The 24,567-nt window shown below is 36.0% G+C and overlaps 1 protein-coding gene and 1 long non-coding RNA gene across 4 annotated transcripts in view; one reads left to right on the top strand and one right to left on the bottom strand.

Moving 5' to 3' along the window:
- The window catches only part of LOC116489433, a 49,535-nt gene extending 43,037 nt beyond the window's left edge, over positions 1 to 6,498 (top strand). The window contains exon 3 of the long non-coding RNA XR_004253296.1: positions 6,274 to 6,498. This is a non-coding gene — a long non-coding RNA (uncharacterized LOC116489433). The remainder of the gene's footprint in view (positions 1 to 6,273) is intronic.
- Positions 6,456 to 24,567, bottom strand: part of AKAP6 (A-kinase anchoring protein 6) — a 269,691-nt gene continuing 251,579 nt past the window's right edge. For 2 of the 3 annotated variants that reach the window (XM_032187818.1, XM_032187820.1), the window contains exons 13-14: positions 12,612 to 16,069; positions 6,456 to 7,408 (exon numbers count right to left, since the gene is read on the bottom strand). In XM_032187818.1, the coding sequence (XP_032043709.1) occupies positions 12,653 to 16,069 (3,417 nt within the window). In that variant the 3' untranslated portion in view covers positions 6,456 to 7,408; positions 12,612 to 12,652. The other variant, XM_032187819.1, reaches the window with a different exon arrangement.

The raw sequence follows: 24,567 nt of genomic DNA, 5'->3' as shown, positions 1-24,567 counted from the left end.
GAGGAAGAAACAAGGGCATTTTCTATGCTTGTTAATGTTTCTTGTATCTGTCAGTGGCACATTTCTAATCACCTCAGAGAAAGTCAGAAATCTTGCTTTGGCCATTTTTGTGTAGGATTTGGGAAATTTCCCGTTCTTTCAGAGGACAACAGCTTTCACCATGGAGAATTGAAGTTTGCTCTCCACTGTCATTAGTTTGAACTAACCTGCTATCTTAGCACAGCTGTCTGTTCTATATTTAGACTCCTTCACAATCCCACTAAGCTGTTTGATTCAGTAATTTTTTTGTAGAAATGAAATTCCACAGATTAATTATAGATCATGTAAAGGAGTACAGTATCTCCTTCCATCATGTCTAAATTCACCACCAATCCATTTTTGTGAGTGACTTGGTATTATGTGGCTGGGAGAATAAAGAAAGATTTGTCTTAGACAAACGATTCATTATTTTGAATACTATCATGCCTGTTGTGTTACAAAATGCTATCAAATAATAACAGATACATACTGGAGACATAACTTTCCCTCTTTCCCCTCCTTCATCTTTTCTTTTATTTTACTCTTTCTCATTTTTGTTTTGTTCTTTTTCCTTTTTTTTTTTCTCCTTTTTTCTCTTTTCTTTTTCCAATATTTTTTCTCTCTCTTCCTCTCCTCACACCTCAGTTCTACACTTATCTAGTATGGTGACCTTTACATTTCTGTATGTTGTTCTACATATGAAAAGCCAGTATGTAGGATATATGGCTCAGGACTAAGGTGCTGACATGCTTAATTTATCTTCCTCTCTTACTGTGGGCAAGTGGGACAGAGCTATGTACAGGCTGCAGTTTGACTTCATTCGAAATTGAGGATAATTATTAAGAACACATCCCTCCCCTGCAAAGAACTCACACATAGATACCCCTCCCCCTCAGAGAAGAAACCTCCTCTTCAACACCCTATGTTTAATGCAATCAAATGTTAATTAACTGACAATGGTACATCTGATTGATATGCTTGGCATACTGAACAGCAGATTCAGAAAAATGAGTATACATGAATAGCATCACTTTACAGTTTGCAATAACAAGTCTAGCAGTAGAGATAAATCTGTTTCAATACACTGTATGCTCCTATCATTCTACAAATATTTTAACCGGAGCTAGTTCCCATCAACCATCCTTGAAGCTCCACCTCATCTTCTATTTGTCTCTTCTTCTCAGCCAGCATGATATATGCAGATACAAATTCTCCCTCCAGCCTCGCTGGCACAGCTGCAGCCATTACATATCTACCAGTTAACTTCTCTTCACTCCAACCCCTGATTTTTCTGCCTTCTACTTGCATACCTTTCAAAATGATGCCTCTAAATTGCCTGCAGCTTTCTGACTCCCTCTGTGACAACTGGAAGTTGCAAATGCTTTCTTTAGTTGCTGAATTGTGCAAGAAGAAAAGGTCCAGGTGGAGAACTGTTTGGCTCAGAAGATCAGTTCCAGACTCAGTAGTTCCAAGGAAAGATTATCAATGCAGTGAAAAGCATTTTATATATATAAATATATAAATATAAGTAAGAAATACTTATAAGTAAGAAATACTTAAAAGTAAGAAATGCAGGAGTGTGTAAAATGAACAGCAACAGGCCTGAGAAACATTTGTGTTTTCATTTATAGAGAAATCCTGTTACAGAGGAAGATTTATTTAGTAGTCATATTAATAGTGGAAAATATAACTTTATGTGTATGAAAAGCTTGCTAAAGACTTTGCCTCCAAAATGATATGACCAAAACCATTGTTGATCAGCTGGGCTGGCACACATGCTCAGCAGCCTAACAGAGCTGTGGGATTTCCTTTGGTTCTTACCAGTTTTAACCATTGAAAAGACATTTCAATAAACTTTTTGGCACTATGAGGTAAGTAAACCAAAAACTACAGAGATATAGATCTGTCTGGCATCATTATGTCAGGATAAATAATGATCAGCTAATCGAAATACCATAATACAACAAAGCTTAGAAGCTTAGATTATTTTTTGATTAAAGTACTGACAAGGGACTATTAGATTTACAGAAGGATTTTGTTGGTGGTGCTGTTTTTTTGTTTGTTTGTTTTGTCTGCCAATCTATAATATTTTAAGTCTACTTGCTAAAACTTCATTTTCGAGCTTGTCAGAGACAGATGTTTCTTAGCCCAAATTTGGTCTTGTTCCTTACAAAGATGAAACAAAACCCATGCCATCTAAAGAGAGTTCTGTAATCAGACTTTTGATTCCAGAGCTATAAAGCAGAAGTTCAGGTACATATTCTGTATCTTGTATGAAAAATTACCATACCACATCGCTTGAGGCCATGTTATTTTTAGCAGCATTTATCTCCCCCGGAAAAAAATAAAACAATAACATAAAAAAAAAATAGATGTGGGGTAGATGGTTGATACTCTGTATCAGTGCTTCCAGAGTCTGATCTTTATCATGCTGTAAATGAAGTGCATCAAGAATGGTTTGTGTTTTTCCACTACTGCTTGAAACCTTGTCAAAATTGTTTCCCTTTCCCTGTCACTCTCATAATGTTTCTTTGGCAAATGCTACAACTGGATCCTCACTGCATTTAAAACATCCTCATAGTAATTACAAGGAAGAGAAAAATCTTTTAAAAATTGCACGTGTTTTTAAAATTATTTTAATTTCCGTTCACATTCCTAGAATGTCACAGAGATATGAGCTCAATACAAGGCAGAAGTAAAATCGTTTACTTCTCTGTTCTTTTCCATGCCATATCATTTCAAGTATGATGTAGTTCTCTGCTTCTTGTATTTTTAATGATTAGTTTATCAATAACTATATTATCCCAGTAATGTTTGTACACTAAAATTACTGACCTACAAAATTCTAACTCCACTTTTAACTTGGCTTATTTCTCTACACCCCAGAAATAAAGCAGCACTACTTGCTATTACACTGGAAATTACAGTTTTAAAGCACTGAAGCATTTAGAATTCAGCCAGTGCACAAACCTAAGTGACACCAAGTTCATTTATGATCTAGTCCTTAAAAACCTTTCTAAAATCAGGGATGAGCATGCACTTACTGAGCGAACAGTAGTCACATGAAAAATGTAAGCTATTTGGGTTGATAGAAAAAGTATAAAGGACTGGGTGAGTCTAAAAAGTTAGAAGCATAGCACTGAAGGCAATAGATCAGATGTCGTTTGCTGGCCAAAGTCCCTCTCCAAGTGATGCTATTATTAGGAATAAGTTTGTAGAAACTTGTCAGTGAAGGAGATTGACTTGGCTAAGAACCTGACATCCCCGTTAATCCTCTTGAGCCAGGCATGAATATGGTCTGTCCTAAACATTAATAACCCTTTACTGTGCTCTGCAGAACAGAAACCTTCACAATCAACATCGTTCTTGATGTCTTCAAGCAAAAATAAATACATAAATAAATACTAAACATTTTAAGAGCCCTTATACCAGTCACATTTTTGTCAAAATATATTGTTTTACTCAACACAGGAGAATTGGAATGAAATTCTAAAACATGGGACACGAGACTTGGGGTTACAACATCCATGAATCCCTTCACCATTCTGAAGGAGGATGGTTGAGATACCATCTGTCACAAACTGTTCATTTCAACCATTCCAGAAACTGTTTATTGTGAAACAAACAGAAAGAATTTCAGTATCTTTGCTGGCGTGCATGTATTTGTTTTCTTATGCGTACACAAATACACAATGAAGAGCACAATCAACCCCATGGGTGTAGAGATGCCACCTAAATTTCTCATATTATAACAAAGATGCAGAGGCACTGTTCTGTAAAATAGTCTATGACTTACCTTTGAAAAAACACAAACTGTTAAGTGAGAAAGAGATTTGGGCTGTGGTTCACAAGGCTATCCACACATAAAACTACCGTGATTACAAAACACCTTTTAAATCGTAAGTCTCAGGCATGTGCTTTGCCACTAGTATTAGCATGCATTCCCTTTGCTTAGAGCTGGAGAGCTCTGGCTCTCTTTGGAAGGAATGCAAAGCAGGCCGGAAAGGGAGATCCACGTGTCAGGGCCATTGCTGTCAAATGGCCTCCTCACACATTGCAGATGTTGTTCAAGCACGAGCCAGGAAGCATGCGGAATAAACAGCAGCCTATGGAGCTTTAGGTGGGGATAAATGCTGCAGAAAGCTTGTAGCATGCTTCTGCACCACAAGAGAATTTCACAAGAAGTGAACAGGATCTATATGGGAATGGGCCGAACTTAGAGGGTATACTGGTATATCAACATTAATTTTACAGTATTCCAATATTTTTTCCTTAGGGAGTTAGCACTAGGACTTCATGTAAGTTCTATGCACAATTTGGTCATAAGTTGTCTGGTCATAAGTATAGGACTTATACTAAGACACAAACAAATCCTGTATAGTATATGTCAGAGTTTTCATTTATAAATCAATTTTTAAATCTTTATTGACATCAAAATCTAACATATTCTGAGAAAAAAAAAAAAAAAAAAAAGAAGAAGAAGAAGGAGGAAAGGAAAGGAAAGGAAAGGAAAGGAAAGGAAAGGAAAGGAAAGGAAAGGAAAGGAAAGGAAAGGAAAGGAAAGGAAAGGAAAGGAAAGGAAAGGAAAGGAAAGGAAAGGAAAGGAAAGGAAAGGAAAGGAAAGGAAAGGAAAGGAAAGGAAAGGAAAGGAAAGGAAAGGAAAGGAAAGGAAAGGAAAGGAAAGGAAAGGAAAGGAAAAGAAAAAGAAAAGAAAAGAAAAAAGTGATGCTTAGATGCTTATAACCATGCCAGAAAAAGTAGCTGATAATGATGATGGGTCTTGCATTAGAGTCATAAAAATGATGGCTTTATCTCACAAGACTAAATAATATAGACATGGAAATACTAGTTAAATTAAAATGTTCAGTAGATCTCAGCAAAGACCCACTGAAATTTGAGTTGTGACCAATACTCCAGATATTGTACAATGAGTACGTGGCTTATTGATATGACAAGTACTACTATTTTCCCCTAGGAGAAAAATGGAATTTGTGACAAATGGTCTAATAGAACAATACAAGTAATTGATGGAGTTTTGCACAGTCTGTTGGGTGAAGTGACAGATCTGAAAAGCCTCTGATTTATTAGTTTTTCTGTCATCATAGAGTAAGGTCTGACTATAGACAAAGTAAGTTTAAGAAAATACAACATAAAACAGAAAAAGCTGGGACAAAAAAAGAATGATCCTAATTTCCATGTCAAGACAATTTTACAAATAACTCCTAAATTAAAATAATTGACACTATAAATATTTTACTAAACTTAGGAGTTATATTCTGAATCACTTTCTGTATAATTTTAAAAATAGTTAAAATATAGTAGTGACCTTTAGCTATACAGTTATATATTTTAGATAATTCTAGGTCCAACCTAACAGACACATACATGTTACAAGATATGCAAGAGCAGAAAACATTACAGATTTGAAAGGTTCCCTTAAGAATTGCTTCTTATTATTAATGTTCTTCTTTAAGCTAGGAGTTGCTGCCCTACCCACATCAAAGCTATGTAGTGGAAATTTAAATTGAGAGATAAATGACTTGTTTCTTGCAGTAATAGGAAGCTGTTAATTTGAAAAACATGAGGTTTTATTTTAAATGCTTGTTACTTCAGTTTTATATGAATATATCATCTGGTTGGTATAGTTCATCTAAGCTACTAGCTAAGCTTCTCAAACTGGAACACATTTTTTAAAGGTAGTAGAACACTGAAGCTTTTTGCATTTGTATAAATGGAAAAATATATATATAAAAGATGGTATGGAAGAGTATTCCATGCCTTAAAACTTTCTTGACATCCCTTCACAACAGTGTTTTCAGGAGATGAATATAATGTTTGCAGAGGTAGGTCTGGCTTGTTTTAGCCACCCATTATGGCTTTAGCACAAGATAAAAACCTTTAAAAAGTACAGTCTAAGTTATTTAAACAATAAACTGTAGATAATATAAACTGTAATATAAACTACATATTAAAACATAGTTACATATAAATATATATTATATATTTATATTATATATAGTTACATATAATATATATTGATATATATAAAGCTTATTCAATATCATTAAGAAAACGAATGAAATTTTAAGAGTCAGAGAACAACTTACAACCCCAAATCCAACTGTTAGTGATTTAAAGGGATGTGTGTGTGTAGGGGGGAAATTTGATATAAAAGCATGCTTGACCACTGTTAACTGCTGTTGGCAGTGTACTAGCTTGATCTACTAAATATTTGTGTCTCTTTATCTGACCTAGGAGACCTGCAGAATCTTTAAGGAAAAGGATCTTTACCTCTGAGCCCGGTAACTCAAGCCTTCACCAGCTATGGAATTGCATCTGTCTAGGAAATATTTGCAAACAAAAAGGTACTCCTCTGTACTTCGATGCAGCATTCTGTTCTTGGTACGCGGTTAAAACAGATCACCAGTTCTGCTTTATTTTTTTTTCCCCAATAAACTATGTTTATTATGCCAATTCTAATTACCATGCAATCTAATGTTTTTAAGGCTTATATTTTCCACATCACTGGACATCACAAACATGAAAGCATTTTATACTGTCATTATACATCAATGTTTGCACTTGGGTATACATATATACAGAAATTATTCACACATCTTAACCTTGCTATTTCCTCCTTTCAAACCAACATAATTTTACTGTGAAAGCAGCTTTTTAATAAATGGTATAAGAAATACAGCAAGGCACACATTTTTAAAAACTTTTTTTCTCATTACCACCTCAAGAAGCATAAAAAAAAAATGTTGTACTTAATTCAATAGAATGTCAACAGTTCCTAATATACAACACCATGCAGTTGTTTCTTGAAGTGTTGCATAGATTAAATTTTAAAATGAAATAAATAAAATGGTATTTTGTTTGTTTAATTTTTAGATGTATTGATTAAGGAGAGCTAATGACTTCTTTTTGCTGCAATCCAACAAAATTGTCACTTTAAACATAAAATAGTTTCAATAAACTTATGCATTATACACATAAATATTAAATTTGATACATAAAATAGAGGAGTACTGGCAGGTACAATTCTGAAAAGATAAACCAGACCGATCATGAAATCTGTGGAACTTCAAAACTTTAACGAACAAAACCCAGTGATAAGTACAGGAGCATCCAATTTAGGAAGGGCAGATCATTAGAGGTAGCTTGGGAGATGAATCCGTGAGAAAGCAAATGGCTTTGCTACCATACCAGATGATCACTGAAATAGAACTAGCATATGCAGCCTGATCACAAAGCCAACATGGACAAATCACATTTGGAAAGAAAATTTATCTTGGGAGTCAGTGTAATGAAAGGCAGTGATACAATGGAATTGGAGGTCATCCCAGGGTTTACAGGATGAACCTGCACCTGAATTGCAGCCAAGTTTCTAAAAGGAAACAAAAAAGTAATAGCAGGTTACAGAAAATGCAGTTTTATTTGCAAAACATAGCTCTTCCAGAACAACCATAGATACTCATTAAATTATCACATGCCAGAGCCTTTAATGCAGAAGCATACAGTAGGCAAACAATGACTTTTAACAGCCTGAGGTACAAGGTAGTGTAAAAATTGTTTTGATGTAGAAAACTCATTGATTTTTGTAAAGACTTTGTTTCTAAAGAAACAATGGAAGTCATCAAATCTGACCTTTTCCCTGGATCCTGTCCTCATCCTTACCTGCAAACTTACCTTTAGTGCACTCAAAGGTGCACCGATCAATGAAAACATAGGGGTTTTTAAAAGGCAAACAACAAAAAGATCTACCCGTCACTTAGTTTAATACTTATGTAAACATATAAAATGAGATTTCAAGAGAGAAGGAACAGATTGTCACAGAAGTGTTCAGTGAATAGAACTGTCAGTGTCATCACTGTCTTTTTAAATTGTAAATAGCTATTTAGACACTTCTAGTACCAGCAATGAGTTAAATTTTCATACTATAGAATTATCCAGCTTGGAGTTTAGGGTTAAACTATTCATCAAAGAGCACAGGCTTATGATGAGGATTATGAAGAAATAACTGTCAGAATACAGCTCAAAGATTAGTGCAAAGTACATCTTGTAGGCATTTCCTAGGAGGCACTCCAGACATGCATTATGTGCCTTCCAAATTAAGCAGGAGTATCTGGATCTATCCAGTTACCTTCTCCTTTGATCTTATTTGCTGTAACTAGCCCTCCCCCCCCCCGGTTATAGAAGAAATATCCTTACAGGAAAAGAATGAAAAGCTCAACAGTTTGTTTAGAAATTAAGGAAGAACTGATGTGAATAAAGAGGAAGATTATCAAAATGTTTCAAAATGTTTCTACAACTCTGGCAGGAGTTTTATGTATCTATAGTAAGAAAAGTCTCACTGATGGATTATGTCAGGTTTTTCAAAAAATACGTAATTCACAGATAATAAAAGATTATCTGTTTATTTAATTCTTTTAAAGAAGTCAGCTACGACAGTAAGGAGCTAAAAAGTCACAGTATTTTAAATTCTATAAAGAAACATTGGTCTATCCATCTCCCTATAAAAATTGTAAGAAAAAAAAAATAAGCAAAAATTTAGATTACTCTTGTAGTTCCGTTTTCTAAAAGTAAATTATTACATACTAGTTATTCTGTAAACCTCTATATTATTTCTCTCCTGTAATGTATAATTAACTAACAGTACTTTGCATTTCTGTATCATGTTTTATCTGTGGATCTCAAAACACTTCTCAGTGAATGAATCATGTTTCACAGGTCCCATCAATCATTATTCTCATTATTTTGCTGCTAACAAAACTGAGGAAGGGAAGGAATAAGCCATATAAAAACATCCATTGCTGAGCAAACATTGCTGAGCAGGAAATAACAGCCAGGCTTCTGAGTAGTAGTCCTGGGCATCAGCCATAGAGCCATCCCTCTCTCCTGGGCTTCTCTGGGTATTGTAAGTGGTGGGACATTCTGGCCAACATTGCAGCACTGTCAGATTTATTTTTCTTAAGCCCAAACAAAATATTTTTTTTCAAATTAAGTTAATACTTAAGTTGAAATTACAGATTCTGTACAAAAGGAAGGAAATAGCTTTTGAGACTTACTTGTAAGCACTAACAGGTAACACACAGAAGTATATCATATTTTCTAGAAATGACTCCAGACACACCACATAAACAAAAAGATATCAATGTATTGATCTCTACGCATATTTAATATGTGACTAAGAATTCCCATCCCTTTGGTGAGTCATGGGTCACAGTGACAGCAGAAGATTGCATGAGCTCATATACAGAAAGATAGCTCCTTCAAGCTGTCCCCTACTTAAGAAACAAAATCAGCATAGTTTTATGAGCACCTCTGTTAAAGAACTCTGTGTTGGCTTATATGAGAGATGAGTCAGTGCTGACAGATATTTTTGAGCCTACTTATAGAATTGCTATTATTTTAACACATTGGTCATTTCTTGTAGCACACTGATAAATAATAGAATTGCAACTTACATACACTTGCAGAAATATTCTCCTCACCATTTAATTCTCCTGTACATCCAAAGCACATACTAAAATAGTATAAAACCAAACTACATTTGAAACTATGCTTTTTTTCAGCTTTGAAACCTTAGTATGCTTTTAAGGTACACATATACTATAGATTATTTTTCTCTAAGTATTACAGCTACACATGGAATTACACATTTAAATGAGCTTACAGCACAGGTGCTACAGGAAAAATAATGGTGTTTGCCATTTATCTTTCAAATTAAATAATGTGTTTTTAAATAGTAACTTTTTTCATAATACACTTATGGGAACAACATTTATCTGTCACATTTTAAAAGATGTATTAGTAATAAATGTAAATTACCTTTAGAAAATCAGTAATTAGCCTCATCAAAAAATAAACAATCTGCCACCAAAAAGATAATCTTTAGCATAGTTAAGTATAATAACTGTTATTTGAATAAGTTAACAAATTAGGATAGATTGCTTCTGTAATTCATTCCCCATAGCATGAGAGATGAAGTTAAAGCACCAAGCTTGTGAATGGGGGAAGGGAGCTCAGACTTGAGTGAAACCAAATCTAGCAGCTCATATATTCCTTTTTTGATGTGCCTGAGACACACTATATCTATCCTAGGGCTTTACTGCTGGGAATAATACAGTACATAACTTCCATGGAAGCAGTGCTATACATATCTGTCAAGAAACAACGTATCTTCTAATATTTAAAAAGTGGAATGTAGTGTGAAGGGCTTTGTTACCTTAAAATTATTTTTCAACATCAAGTCAAAAATTAATTTTTTCTTACGTTAAATGTTATAGTTTTATATAATGTTATAGTTTTGATATAATCCTATCAAATTGTTGTATACAGGCTCTGCATTACATTGCATTGTATTGCAGGGCATGTATTAAAATCCTCTATGTCCAATCTTTGTCCTTATACCTTGTTAGCTGCATGTTGTCACATCCCAGTCTTATGAAGAACATAGCTGGCTACCATGTAACTATGAGGTTCTGAAGATTGAGGGGAAGTTTATACAGTATTTTGAGATCCTCAGAGGAAAAGTACTTTCAGTGAAGCGAAAAGATACGTTATTGTCTCCATCAGTGAAAGAATATGAACAAGAAGAAAATCACACACAGTAAGTATTCTTCCTCAAATTAAGTGAGTGGAGAAAAATATAAGAAAATTAATAAAACAGTAATTTAGGAAAAGTTTATGTTTACATAATCATCACTTATCAACCTCATACTTTAGTCATCATCTCAACTTCCATATAGAAGCCTATGTATACACATAATCTTTTGAATGTAATCCTAGAATATATAGTATCATTTATCAGTTTTGTAATTCCCAGCTGATTTCCTTTGCTTCTCCAGTTGTTTGGATGCGTCCAGGTATTAACCTAACTGGCAATCAGCAGGTCAGGAAAGCCCATTTCAAAGCCATTCAAGAAATATCCTCGCTGCTATGACAGTTCCAAGATAATGCACTATTCAAATAGATTTGTGTCTGAAAGAGATAGTGGCAAGGTGTAGACTTTTGCTGCCATAACCTAAAGATTTAGCTAGATGTATTTATACATATGTGAATATGTGAATGGTGGGTAAAACAAAAATGTGCAAAAGAAAACCCCAAAGCATAATAGTATAATACAGCAAAATCAGGAAATGCTGAAGTTAAATATCCAACAGGAGCAAAGCAATCTATTTTGTATGAATAGGCTCAGATCCTCTGCTATAGCTATACAGGTTGCAATAAGTGTGTACTAGTGGTTTCAACGATGAATAATGTCCTTTTCTTCTAGTAGTATCATGGAATCATAGAATAACTTAGTTGGGAAGGGAAATTTGAATGTCATCTGGTCCAACCTCCTGCTCAAAGCAAGACTATCTTCAAAAGTAGATCAGATTATTCAAGGACATGTCCATGTTAATTTTGAAAATCTCCAAGTATATAAATTTTAGAACTAGCCTGGGTGACCTGTTCCAGTGCTTAACCTCATGCCTTACTGGAAACTCCCTTGCTACAACTTCTGATAAGCAGCAGCATTTGGAATTGGAGTGGCATTCGGAGTTGCCAAACTGAGTCTGGTCTACTGGATGAGTGTTTCCAAAGACCAATGGTATTACTGCACAGCTATGTTGGCTTTTTGGCTCACCAAACTAGTGAGACTCAGAACAACAGCTCTATAGGATCTGATCCAGAAGTTGCTTTGTATATCTTCTGTTGTTAAATATGCAGCTTATTGTTAGACATTCATGTGACATTAGAAACTCCAGATTTGAACCGTTCCAAAACTTTGGAAGAGATCAGAGCCAAATTTTCAACTTAGGTTCAAACATCTTATGTTTCAAAATGCTTACCACAAAATAGAACCAAAGCTTTCAGTACTGCTGTGTGGCTAACACTTTCCATTTGCTTTGGTGTTTGTGTCTTTGTTCTACATTACCTTCACATTACACTCTTCACTGGTGTTGCAAAGATTTCTTATTTTGGTAACCTCAACTTTTGGCCTAATACTAATAATGGCTCACTGAACATAAGTCATGGTAAGCTGACACCAAAAGATGACATTCTCTCTCTACTTATTTTCCAGTTTGCTTAGCCGTTCTTCATGGATTGTCTGTAAATATTTTAGAATTCCAACTCACTGGTCACTCAAAATCCATGTAAAACCAGAAGTTCAGATTCATCAAGCACATGTGAATACTTCCTAAGGTCAGCTGTCTGTGGAGAAGGGGTGAATGAGTAGAGCTGGTTTCTGGTTCCACAGCTCAGTTGATAAAGGAAGAGGAGGTGATACAGAAATATTACTTTTGAAGGATTCCCAAGTTCTGCAAAATAACAGATTTGAAGATTCCAGAAGAGAGCTGCTCCAGTCAGTGCAAAGTAGGAGCAGCTACTGTCCACTGCATTTGTTGACCAGTGGTATGTAATTCAGGATTTTAGAGGATTTTAGTGTAATTAAAACAAATGATTAGTACTACCATAAAACAGAAACCCTGGATGGTGATTCATCTCCTTTCATTGTATAAAACTGTTAAAAAAAATTAAAAGCAAGAAATGAAAAGAAAAAAAAAAAAAAAAGTGCAACTTGTATATTGTAAAGTACATACCTGTTTTTAGGATAATGTATATGCCTGGAGAGGGTTACATTCTATCTGTGCATATTAATGTGTCTTTCCTTATGAAGAGTCAGGAGAGTTTCTTCACAAGTAAGAGTTTTAGTGTTTTGGTGCAAAACCTCCTTATTCTGTGAATGGCTGGGCTTTAACTGGAACTCTATGGCTGAAACCTCTTCAGAAGCAGCAACACATCCTTTGGGCTCTTCGATTCCACGTGATTTTCCTATAGTACTCTTCTTACTGCTAAGCTCTGGAGAATTCTTTTCCAAACCTTCCATTTTCCGATCTGAAATCATCGAATCATCAGCAGCATTTTTCAAATCATTTGAAGCATTTTGTTTGTTAGGATTGGGGACATTTATATTAATGTCATCATCACATAAAAAAGATAAATGCTTATTTTCTGATGAAGTTTTAGCTTTTTCTATTGACTCTAGAGTCACTTTGCCTGGTGACTCTGGAGGTATTTCAGAACTAATGTTAGAAATAGGTTGCTGCTGTTCAACTCGTGCTTCGGTAGTACCATTAGAAACAGATTGCTGCTGTTCAACACGCTCTTCTTCAGGGCAAGCTTCAAAAAAGCATTCAATATTTTCTCTGTCATCTGTGAAGTCCAGTGGCACAGGAGTGCTGCTCTTTTCCTCTATGTATTTGATTACCTCTCCACAGTCACTATCGTGAGAAGAAAGTGAAAGATAAGAATAGAAGTCCCCTTTTCTTAGCTGGATGGGTCTGTGAGAGTGTTCTAACACTTTTTCCTTGATCTGTGTTAATGAAGCTGGAGCAGATGACTCACATTCGGGTTGTGACTTACTTTTCAAAGCCGTTGATGCCATGTCTATTATCTCCATCACAAAGTTGTGTACTGAGCCATCTTCCAAATTTCTTTTATCAAAAGTAGAAGATTCACAGTTACAGCATGAATCAGGACCACTGGCTGAAGACTCGTGTTCTGCTTCATTGGATTTCAAGGCTGCACAGCAATCAGTAGATTTTTCAGTAGTGCTTACTCTGTGTTGCTGACCATCGGGTAGGGATGCTTGCGTGTCTACGCAGTTTGTTTCTGAGGAAGATTCAGTACAAGGTTTTTTAGCAGGAGAGTAAGCAACACCATGACAATCAGACTGAAGATGACTTTGACATTCTTTTGGAGGGTTTCTGGATCCATCTGACAACAGAGCAGTCTCCTTGCCATCCATATGTGAATCATCTGAACTGTCTGTAAATGCTTCACAAACACAACATTCATTTTCAGCTTCTCTAACATCAAGTGATGTATGAGTTCTGGAAGTTGCTGATGTTCTCACGAGCACTTCCTTTTGACTGCCAAGAGTATTTTCAACATTGCCATTCTCCATATCATCCACGAGCTGATCCTTCACAACCTGAGAAATATCTTTCCTTATGTGACCCTTTGTCCCTTTTTCATGATCACGTGGTACATTCTTACTGTTGCCATTATTTTCTGGTATTTTCTGTACTGAACCATTCAAAAGTGTTTCAATGCTCAATGTATCTGTGGCTTTTGATGTCTCATTACTAACTTCTTTACTGTGCTGAATTTCATCACTGAGGTTACTTTTTCTCTTCTCCCTTGTCAAAGAAAATTTTGGTCTAATCCAAGTTTGGAGTTCATTCTTTATATAATCAAGTCCTGAAATTAAATTGCATTCTTCATAAATATCCTCATCAGTTGCTATACTGGAGTCATCATCTTCATCTTTGATACCTAGCTCTTCCTCAGTTAAGGTAAGGGTGGAACTTGAAAGCAAATCACTGTCATCTTCATCATCAGTACAAGCAGAAGTGCAGGAGACATTAACAATCATGCTGACATTGACATCGCTCTCATCAGCTACAGATCTATTAAGATGTTTTCTAAACGATGCATTTGAATCTGGTATTTTATTTCTATGCAGTACGATGTCTTCAGAGCAGAGAGAAAGATCCTCACTGCTGCTGAGTTCAGTGAGAGAAGCTGCTGAGTCTTCATTGACTGAGGATGCAATATCTACAGACAGCTGTCCAGTAAAAGACATTTTTTGAGAGCTACTTTGGAGTGTTATATCAGAGATGCTGCGCTTTATCTTTTGATCTAATGGACTTTGGATATTCTCTAAACGATTCAAAAGATCTAATGTCCTTTTGCTGAGCTCTCCAACAGAATCACTGCTTGCACTTATGTCTCCTGAACCGTGATGACTAAAAAGATCTTCGTTGCTTTTGTAGGAAGTCAGCCAGCTCTCCAAAGAGGTGCTTCGTTGAAGACCATCTCCACTTTTAAAAATACCTGAGCTGAACAAATCTCCTACTACAGACAGTGATTCTAATGAAGAACTACGAGACAAAGTTGAAATCTGCTTTGTATTCTCTGTAACAGCTAATTTTCTTACTGTTTCTCCAGACTTACAGGAACTGGGATCTGATCCTCCAGGGATACTTGCCAGACTATGGTCATGAATAAACCCATCTGGTTGTGACTCTCCAGGTTTATGTTCAAATTTACCAGGTACTTTATCAAAACTAAAGCCATGAAACAAAGCACCCTCTGTGTGTGTCTTTTCAAGTTGTGATTGTTTCATTATCACTGGCAATTTGAATTTGGAGCCTTGAAGATACGAGTAATCATAAAATGTAAACACATCATGTTTTCCTTGCAGTTCTTCTAGACAAACAGGTTTACACATGGTAACGCTGTCCAAGTCCTCATCAATTTCACTTCCACAACATCCAGAAGGTGCCAACTGGTAATCATCTGAGAGACTAACATGGTCTTCTTCATCTTGCTTTATTTTTTGTTTTATTACATCAATTATGCCATCCATTTGAGTTTCTGCATGTCCAATTTCAGGATTACTCTGAGTGCTTTCAGTATCATTTAGTAAAAAAATTTCTGAATTATTTGTAGTTTCTGTATCACATTCACTCACTATCCCACTCTCACTCTCAGAATGCCTGCTTATGTTTCCACTTTGGTACATATAGTTGTATGTTTTTGCCAATGTCGTCCCCCCTATTAGGTCTGGCAAGGATTTGGTAGATGAAAATGAAGAGTCTTTACTAAGACTTTTGTTTAAAATGTTAGACTGTGTTACACTGGAGAGTTTGGATGTTTTTTTCAAGAAAGGCATGTGTTTTTTTTCTGATAATTCAATATTATGAAGACTATAGACCTGATAGATGTGAGGATTTGGAGGGGAAGTAATGGTTGGACAATAAAGAGGACTTCCATGATCACTGATACTTTCATCTTCATTCACATCATTGTCACCACATTCTCCTGAAGCAGTTTTCCGACTTAGATCATCCTTCTGCTCCTGATCAGGATCACTTAAATCTTCATGAACACTTATCAGCTTATTACTTATGTCAGTTTCATCCCATTCTAGTGCATCTTCACTTGGACCATTTAGATCCATCAAACTGGCATCAATAACGTTCAGAGACTCCTATAAAAAATAATTTAAAAATCAGAGATTAAAAATATTTACAGCTCTACTTTAAAAGTGCTTACATTGAAATCATCTAACTACGTTAATGGGAGTAAAGTGAATTTTTGGAACAATGATCATTAATAGGCTTTTACTTTTGTCATGTATTGTGTACCATTTAAATGATCGATTAAAATGAAAACTACTAAATTCTGCATAATTTCTTATTTTTCTTCTTATTTGCCACTAAAGCATAATACAGAAAATTTTACTTTACTTTAACAGAGATTAATTGTGGTTAGTCATTTTATAACAAGCATTATCCATTCTGCAGAATCACACAGAAGTGTTTTAATAAAAATATGCTGATAGGTGTTTATTATGTTGGATATATGAGAATATCTCTTAGCCTGCTTAAGTTTAAAAGAGCTAAGCTATAAATGTTTTGCCAAAGGTTTTAATAAAATGTTTATAACAAAGTTTTGTGCAGTCAGCCTTAAAACAACTAATCTAATGCACTGGATATCACTAGACTTGATGAATTTTTATTAGAATTTCTGTTTATTCTTTACTTGATAATAAAGGCAGTACTAATGACCAGTAAGTAACACTAATGAATGTTAATATCTTCAGCTGTAAGATCAATCAGTCTAATCAAATACTACATGAATTTCAAATATTGTCTGTGCTGACACTGTTCTCTGGGAACAGGCTAATAAATAATTGAGCAAAACTTAGTTTGATTTTTTTAAGACTTTTGTAGCTTTCCAGTGAGCTATTATGGGCTCAGAACACGTAGCCTCAAGTATTATTACTTCTAGAAACACCTGTGGGAGAGAAAGAGCACCTTGATAACTCTTCCTACTGAAATGTGATATGTCAAATGGCCAACAGCACTGACTCACCTTAAAATCCTCAAAATAGGAGAGAAGTGGTTGCTGATTTGGGGGCTTGCTCTCTGAGATCAAATTAATTTCTCTTAATTTTTCTATTTATTGAGAGCCTTCCATTTTAGGAAAGATTTTGCTTACATAGTAAGTCTTGCAATAGGACTGCTAACTAATGTAAAATTGTTTAATTTAAATTTTCTTAACAGCTGAACAGTGATCACTGTATCCAAAAAATCAAATACTCAAAAAAAAAAAAAAAAAAAAAACAACTTTCAACAATGATCTCTCTCGAGCTTTCTTGGAGCAAGTTTGACTGCATGCCAAACAGCAATCTAAATGACAACAAACTCACTAAGTTACTGAAATACAAGAAGATAAAGGGAGGCTGTAGTCAAATGAACAGTTGTAAGCAACTTGGTTGCAGACTTAGATTCATAAAGACTCAGCCAAGGTTAAGAGAGCTGAGGAAGGCACATATGTCTGACTGGAATTCTCAGCTGTGAGCTCCTTTGAAGAAGGAACTAAAGCCTGCTCATCTCTTTCAAGACAAATCATAAGATAATCTCAAACAGTTCAATAGTTAGGGCACTGATTTTGGACGTGGGACAGTTTGTAAGACTGGGCATAAGAGACATGAACCAGGCTCCCATTCTCCTAAGAGAAGCTGTTCTGAAAAGAAGCCTACTTATGCTATTTTATTTTGCATAAAACAACTAAAAATTAATTGAGTCACAGTCAGATGAGGAGAGTTTTAACCCACAGTGCAATGTTCAACACATTTGACTGGCAAGATGCATAAATAGCTCCAAATCCATCCTTCAGTGTCTATATAATTACGGATATTGGTGGCACTATTTCTGTGGAAGACACAAAGGTATCCTAATGCTGCATGTCCAGACTAAAATACTCAAGTGGCATAAGGAAAAGAATGATTTGCTCCAAAACAGGCAGAGTAGCTATCCACCATTCAGCAGAGTGATATGAAAATTAACATATTTGATAAAATGAGACCTTCATTTAAGATAAATCCCCATACTCCATCAAGCTTTGTTGTAAGGTAGATCCTTGTGCAGTGCAACTGCATTAAGATATCAGAAGTAACTGTGGGCAGGAATTTGTGTGCCAAGGAAATGTTCCCTCCTTGGCAGGTTAGACAGTTTTTGGGATTTTGAAAATTAGTCCTGTCTAATGTTGAAAGCTCTTTGTAGATCTACATACTCCAAAACTTTTACAGAATGAGTCCTTTCTTTTCTCCCTCCCTCTGAGATATTGTCTGGAGGTAGCTTAGATTTTAAACTATGAAAAAAAATATATAAATAATTTGTTAGACAACTAAGGCTATCAGAGCAGTGCTGTACATTGTAGAGTTCACCAGTCCATGTTTGGATTTGCCAGTTTACCATGTTTTCATCCCCTTACCAACCTGCACCTAAAAAAAATGGTGCAAGAGAATGATGATAATTACATTAAGTTAGTTTGAAAGCCTGTTAGATTAAACACGAAACCAGCTAAAATAACTCATTTTCACTGTGTTATGTTTTACGACTCTGTAGCGCTTAACATTAGGAAGATATTGCTGTGAAAAGCTTCCTAAACTGCGCAATTTTACTGTTTTAAGCTTCTGCCAGCTGCAGAAATAATTCCCAAAGGCAGGAAATCAGCAGCAGGTTCCAGGGATTTTATGTTCCACAGAATCTGATTTTGTTTTTCAAAAACAAAACATTTGGTCCTTATTGGTCAGGAAGATAACCTTCCCCCTGTAAATCAGCACTTGGCTGCCTTGTTTGTTCTGTAGGTCAGATGGACTGAAACAATAAAACATGTAGAGTTGTGACCTCACCCCATTCATCTTCACTGAGTACTTCTTACTTCAAAGCCTAGTTTTTATCCTTCAAATGCACATGCTTTTCTGAGGTCTGGTGTATATTCAGAAGTTTTACAGACAGCTATGATGATAGAGAATTTAATTATTATTTTTTTCTTATTGTCAAAGTTATTGTCACTTCCAAAGGCTTTTATGTAGACATGGTCATTTTACCAGCACAGCTTTCTCTGTCCAAGGAATTGCCAGAATTGATATTATTAAATTACTACCTTTCTTATAAGCATCATCTTCCCTGAAGAGACCTACCAGTACACCTTTAGTGGTTATCAGCTATGTTGGCAGCCCTTACCAAATATAGACCAAGTTTAATTTTGTCTGAAACAGGCCACCCAGCCAACGTCACAAAAACATCCTGTAGTTGGCATTTTTAGCAGAAGTATACATTTTTCCCTTTCTTTTTTACAATATTTAGCAAGCTGCTCAAACAAGAAAGAGCATTCAGACATTGCAGGGACTTTTGGAGAGAACAGCACCAGGCAGGCTTTTGAATAAAGCTCTGGCTTGAAAAATGGAAGGTGGTGTCACTCCAGCCTATGTTTGCACTGACAGCAGTACCAATCTCTATGCACAACTGTTATCATATCAGATGTCTCCCTGTCAGGCTACTCAAAACATAGGTAAGGTGATGGAGAACTAGAGTTACCACAATAGTAATATATGTGTGGGTGTGGGTGTTTGTGTTTATACACACACACACTTGCACATATATAAATGATGTTTCTAAATTACCAAATGCACTAAGGAAATTTAGTGCAATCAGTTACACCTGCTAGTATTCAAAGAAAGCTCACTTTGCCAGACTGAATTGTACCTTTGGTTAAATTTGGTCTCCGAGTGTTCTGCCACGGACTTCAGCAAGCATGTGTGTGTGTATGTATGCTTATAGCATCTTTCTAACAATGGCTATCTTCATACAGTAAATTTTATCATATTAAAGTCACTAAACACAACTACTTCTGGAGTCAATGGCAATGGCCACATGATTCAGAGTAGGAGGATGTAAAAAGTCTTGACCAAGCAAGCAAAAAATAACAACATAATAACAACAAGGAGAAGCACAGTATTATGTATATTCCAGTTTTTATCACTAGATAAACACTTAAGAAGTATTTATTGCTGCCCAAAACATTTCTAATGTAATTAAAACAAGAAAAAATTAAATTAAAGACTCAGAAAAGTTAAAGATAGAATTAATTCTACTGTATTGAAAGTGTTGTCTTAAGGAGTCTGGCTGTTCAGGGTTCAAACTGGAAACTACTTTGCTTAGGGTAGTAGTCCCATTTTAGTGGGATAACTCATGTTAGCAAAGTTAAGTATGCACTTAAATGCTTTTAGGGCTGATATCTAGTAGTTAAACAGTTAATCTGCTGAAGATGTTAATGGGAAGAAATAAAATTATTGTCATATAAGGATATTTCCTCAATCACAGTACTCTTTAGAAAAAATCTTAAAAATGCATTTTTCCCATTTGTTTCCTTTTTAAAACACAGATAGTTTTGCTTTTTCTGCAGCAAATTTTATTAAACAATGATTCTCTGTTTTGTACTCATTTGCATGTGCTACTCCAGTACAGATACTTTGTGTTAGTGAAACAAGCCTGTAATGTAACCCCTACGTACCATTATATATTTTTAAAGGAATTAACATGAAAAAAAATGAGCTTTTAGAATAATAAATACAAACTCTGTTCCTCTCTCCCCTGCAACATATCCTTCAGTTGCTGTGGACAAATTATCCAAACTCAACTGCACTTAGGGGCCAGGGGAAAAAGAAAAAGAAAGAGAAAGAAAGAAAACCATCCCCCATCTCCAGGAATGTGTGCACACTGAAGGAAGACAAACATGATTTTGTCTTTTGAAAAACACAAGCATGCCAAGTACTTCTGCTGAGGGAAACAGTCATACGTACAGTACCCATTTCACTTCTGCTTCACTTAAGTTCATTTTCTAAATGGGGTTCCCTATATTATAGCCAACAAGAAAACTGTCCACATTTCCCAACACCAATATTTTAATATGCATTAATATATGCATAATATGCAATGTGCATTATACTGAAGTGACCTGCACATTACAATATGGCCTCAAAAAATACAGAAGCCATTTGCTTTACTACAGATCACTAGAGAAACCAGTATATTTATTAAGACCACTGTAGAAACTAATCATTAACATACATGCTTGTTATAACTACAGTTGAAATAAGATGATACATGTTTCTTTGCTGAGAAAATAAGAATAGAAATCTGTGTTTTTACTTCCTCGTGTTTCATTTTACAATTATCATTGCCTCCCTCAATGAAATAATATACTAAATTCTGCACATGCAGAACGTGTCCTTCCCTGTTGGGCATTACAGGTGCTTACAGGTATTTCCAGGGTCCTATGTGTGCGGTTGTGTGTACAGATTGCTGTACAATAGGAAGGACACTGACATCACCTCTGCTCTCTGCTGTGACAGGTGCCACCTGCAAGGGTCTCGGCACAGGCCAGGTCTTATGGGAGCAAGAGATTCCACTGCTGATCACTGTCTCCATGATGACATTTGGATTTCTCTTATAGTGCTCTGAAATAAAAGTCTAGAGGTTTGCCTTGTCATATGCCGCTTTTAAAACTGATAATTTTCTTTATCATGATACAGGTTTTGTGGGCACATGTTCTAACCAACAGATTGAGTAATTTCAGTGACATTTTAACAAGATGCTCACCTGTAATCTAGAAGACCCTACGAGTAGTATAAGTGTTTTAAAAAGTCAGAGAAACTAGCCATTCTGCTGCTCTTTAAGTGTCTTTTTACCACGTTAGTTAACACTCAGGTCACTCATTCCTGCACATGAGTCCTACAACGGTCTTAACAGCTTTCTTGATAAACTATCCACGGTACCAGATGGCACTAGGCCCTTAACTCCTGCCCAGCCAGTGCAGAAGAGCCAGGCTGGAACAGAAGGTGAGCCATGTCAGCAGGAGGCCCACAGGGACTCACTTCTTTCACAGACCAACACAAAAACTGGGACTCAACACATTTAGTCCCTTTGCTGTGCTCAGAGTATAACTACTGCTACACCACACCTCATTCATCTCGAAGCCTCTGTGGAAGCAGAGGCCTCCGTTTTTGCTGCTGCATCCTCGTGTGGCTTTTTAACTTCTCCAGTTCTCATTTGCTCAAGAACACTTTCAATGTTACCAGGGAGCAGAAGAACATCTGTAACATTTTTATGTTGAATCATATTGTCATCCAAATAGGTTTACAATCTCAGACCTATATTCCAAGCTGTGTATTTGTGTGTTTTTTTTTTTTGCCTCCCCCCCCCCCCCCGTTTTTGTGTGTGTGTGATGAGAAAGCCTAGCTACATAGCATATTTTACTGACTGTTGTTTTTGCTGCTTTGTAGTTTTCTTTTCATCTGTCAAGAGGTTACATGACAGGATTTTTCACCCTTGAATGTCATTTTGGTCTCACCCCTACTTCAGAAGAATATGTGATTTTCTTTGTGCAAGAATCCAACACAAGCACTTTATGAAACTCTTAGAAAAATGTTCCTAGTTTGACCCAAACCCAAAATGTTGTCATGCATACCTAGTTTAGTAAAGAGCAAATCCTGGCACTCTACCTCAAACACATGCCCATGCAAGTTGGTAGAGTTCATCTATGCCAAGTCTCAGAATTTGGCCCAATCAAAGACCTTAACCTTTATGGTTAAGACAAAAAAATATATAAAAATAAAAATAAAACAACACAGCAGAAGTAGGAAATCTGAGGAACTGACGATGCTTAAACAGGCTTAACTATTGCTTGTCTATAAACCAGAATTTCAGCCCATTTTTTCACTGTGCATTTTCACTGTGCCCTTATTCACAGCAAAACAGTTACCTTCTGCACTCAGATCACATAATAACAGAATGGTTCTCTGGGCAACCCATTCCAGTGCCTCACCACCCTCATGGGAAAAAATTTCTTTCTTGTATCTAAACTAAATCTACTCTCTTTCAGTTTAAAGCCATTCCCTCTTGTGCTATCACTACACCCCCTGACAAAGAGTCCCTCCCCAGCTTTCCTGTAGCCCCCTTTAAGCACTGGAAGGCCACTATAAGGTCTCCCCAGAGCCTTCTCTTCTCCAGGCTGAACAACCCCAACTCCCTCAGCCTGTCTTCATAGGAGAGGTGCCCAAGCCAATGAACAAAGCTGTGCTGGCAAAGTTACACTGGCATAATAGAATTATTATTGTTTTGGCTTTGTAATAGTTCAGAGGTCTGCATAGTGGCTAAGGATATTTTCAATTTAATAGCATTTACAGTGCAACTGGTATTCCTTTAGTGGTGTACTACTCTCAGTTAAACCAGAACAACTCAGTGGATGCTATGAAAGCACTCAGTAGCCACAGTAGTAACCCTCCACCTGCAACGGGCACATCAGGAAACCTGAAATCACAGAGTTTTTAAGAGCTTTGTTTCAGCAGAAATAGATGTTTGTGAGAAACACTAAAGAGTGAGAATCACCATAGAAACAGTTAGATATAAGGTACAAAAGGACAGGACATAAGCCCCTGGGAGCTTGACCTTAGGAGAAACCTAGAAAGAAAGTTTTCTCACTGAGAGCTGGAGAAGAGAGGCTGATTTTCTGAATAAAAATTCTTTCCATATATAGGAAAGGGAGAATTTATCAATTATTTATGAATAAAAGAACTGCATGAAGGATATCTGGGTCTCCCATCAGTTTATCTTCTTCCTGAAGCAGTTAAGAGACTACCAAATTTAGTGTAATTCATATCATCAAAGGCAACTGACTCTTTATTTTCCCCTATGTAAATTTTCAACAGGATTTCTTTGTAATCTCAGTTCAGGTACTTCTTGATTTCATTGATACACCATCTGTAAACTTGGGATATTGACTGGAGGGGAGTCAATAAGCAAGTATGGTGAAGTCTGAAGCTTGCAGAATGCTGCATATTACAAGTGCTTCCACAATGTGCCAACCTATGGATTTCCAAGCATTAAGTTAAACCCTGCTGCTGTCAATAAGTAGCAGAGAGTAAGCACCTCGAGACTACAACAACACTACTGCTCCTTGCCATTGCATAGCCTCTGTCTAAGAAGAGCTGCTTTTCAGATGTTGCAGAACAGGAATACTGGCCTTATCTCCAGGTATAAGAGGTCCCTAGGCAGAACTGTTTCACTAAAATCATCTCACCCTTGAACTTCCAGATTTTTTTCTCTCATCTCTATCACTGGTAAGTGTCTGTTGTTTATAGTCATCTGTGTACATAACAGATGCCAACACAGCCCTGGAGTTGGCTGAAAAAAATAAAAGGGTTGGAAATTTCAATCTAATCTAGGATGTTGAATGGATTCTGGGCAATATGTGAAGTACCAGTGTTACACATATATTTTGATGTGGTCACTTGAGAAATGATTTAATATAAGCATACTTGATAGAAATTCACTTAGAAGATGACAAAGTAAAGGACAACTATTTCTTGTTAGGGTGAGAGGTTTATAATTGCCTGCCTTAGTTTGGCTGAGTACAAAGTTACAATGAGGAGTATTTAATTAGTACAAAAATACTATTGTCATTCTTCAACATTCTTGTATTACAGGAAAAATTATTTTAAATGTTATACAGTTTAAGCTTGGGCTCAAATTGGAACATAAACTGAAGATTTAAATCTATCTGCATTTCTTATTTTCAGAGGTGTTGAGTCACAAAGTCCAATGAGCGCTCCCTACAAAGCAGTGTAATAACTGA

The sequence above is a fragment of the Aythya fuligula genome, chromosome 5 (genome assembly GCF_009819795.1).
Source record: "Aythya fuligula isolate bAytFul2 chromosome 5, bAytFul2.pri, whole genome shotgun sequence".
Taxonomy (NCBI): domain Eukaryota; kingdom Metazoa; phylum Chordata; class Aves; order Anseriformes; family Anatidae; genus Aythya; species Aythya fuligula.
Note: the sequence above shows the minus strand (reverse complement) of the source record. Positions and strands in the feature narration are given on the sequence as shown.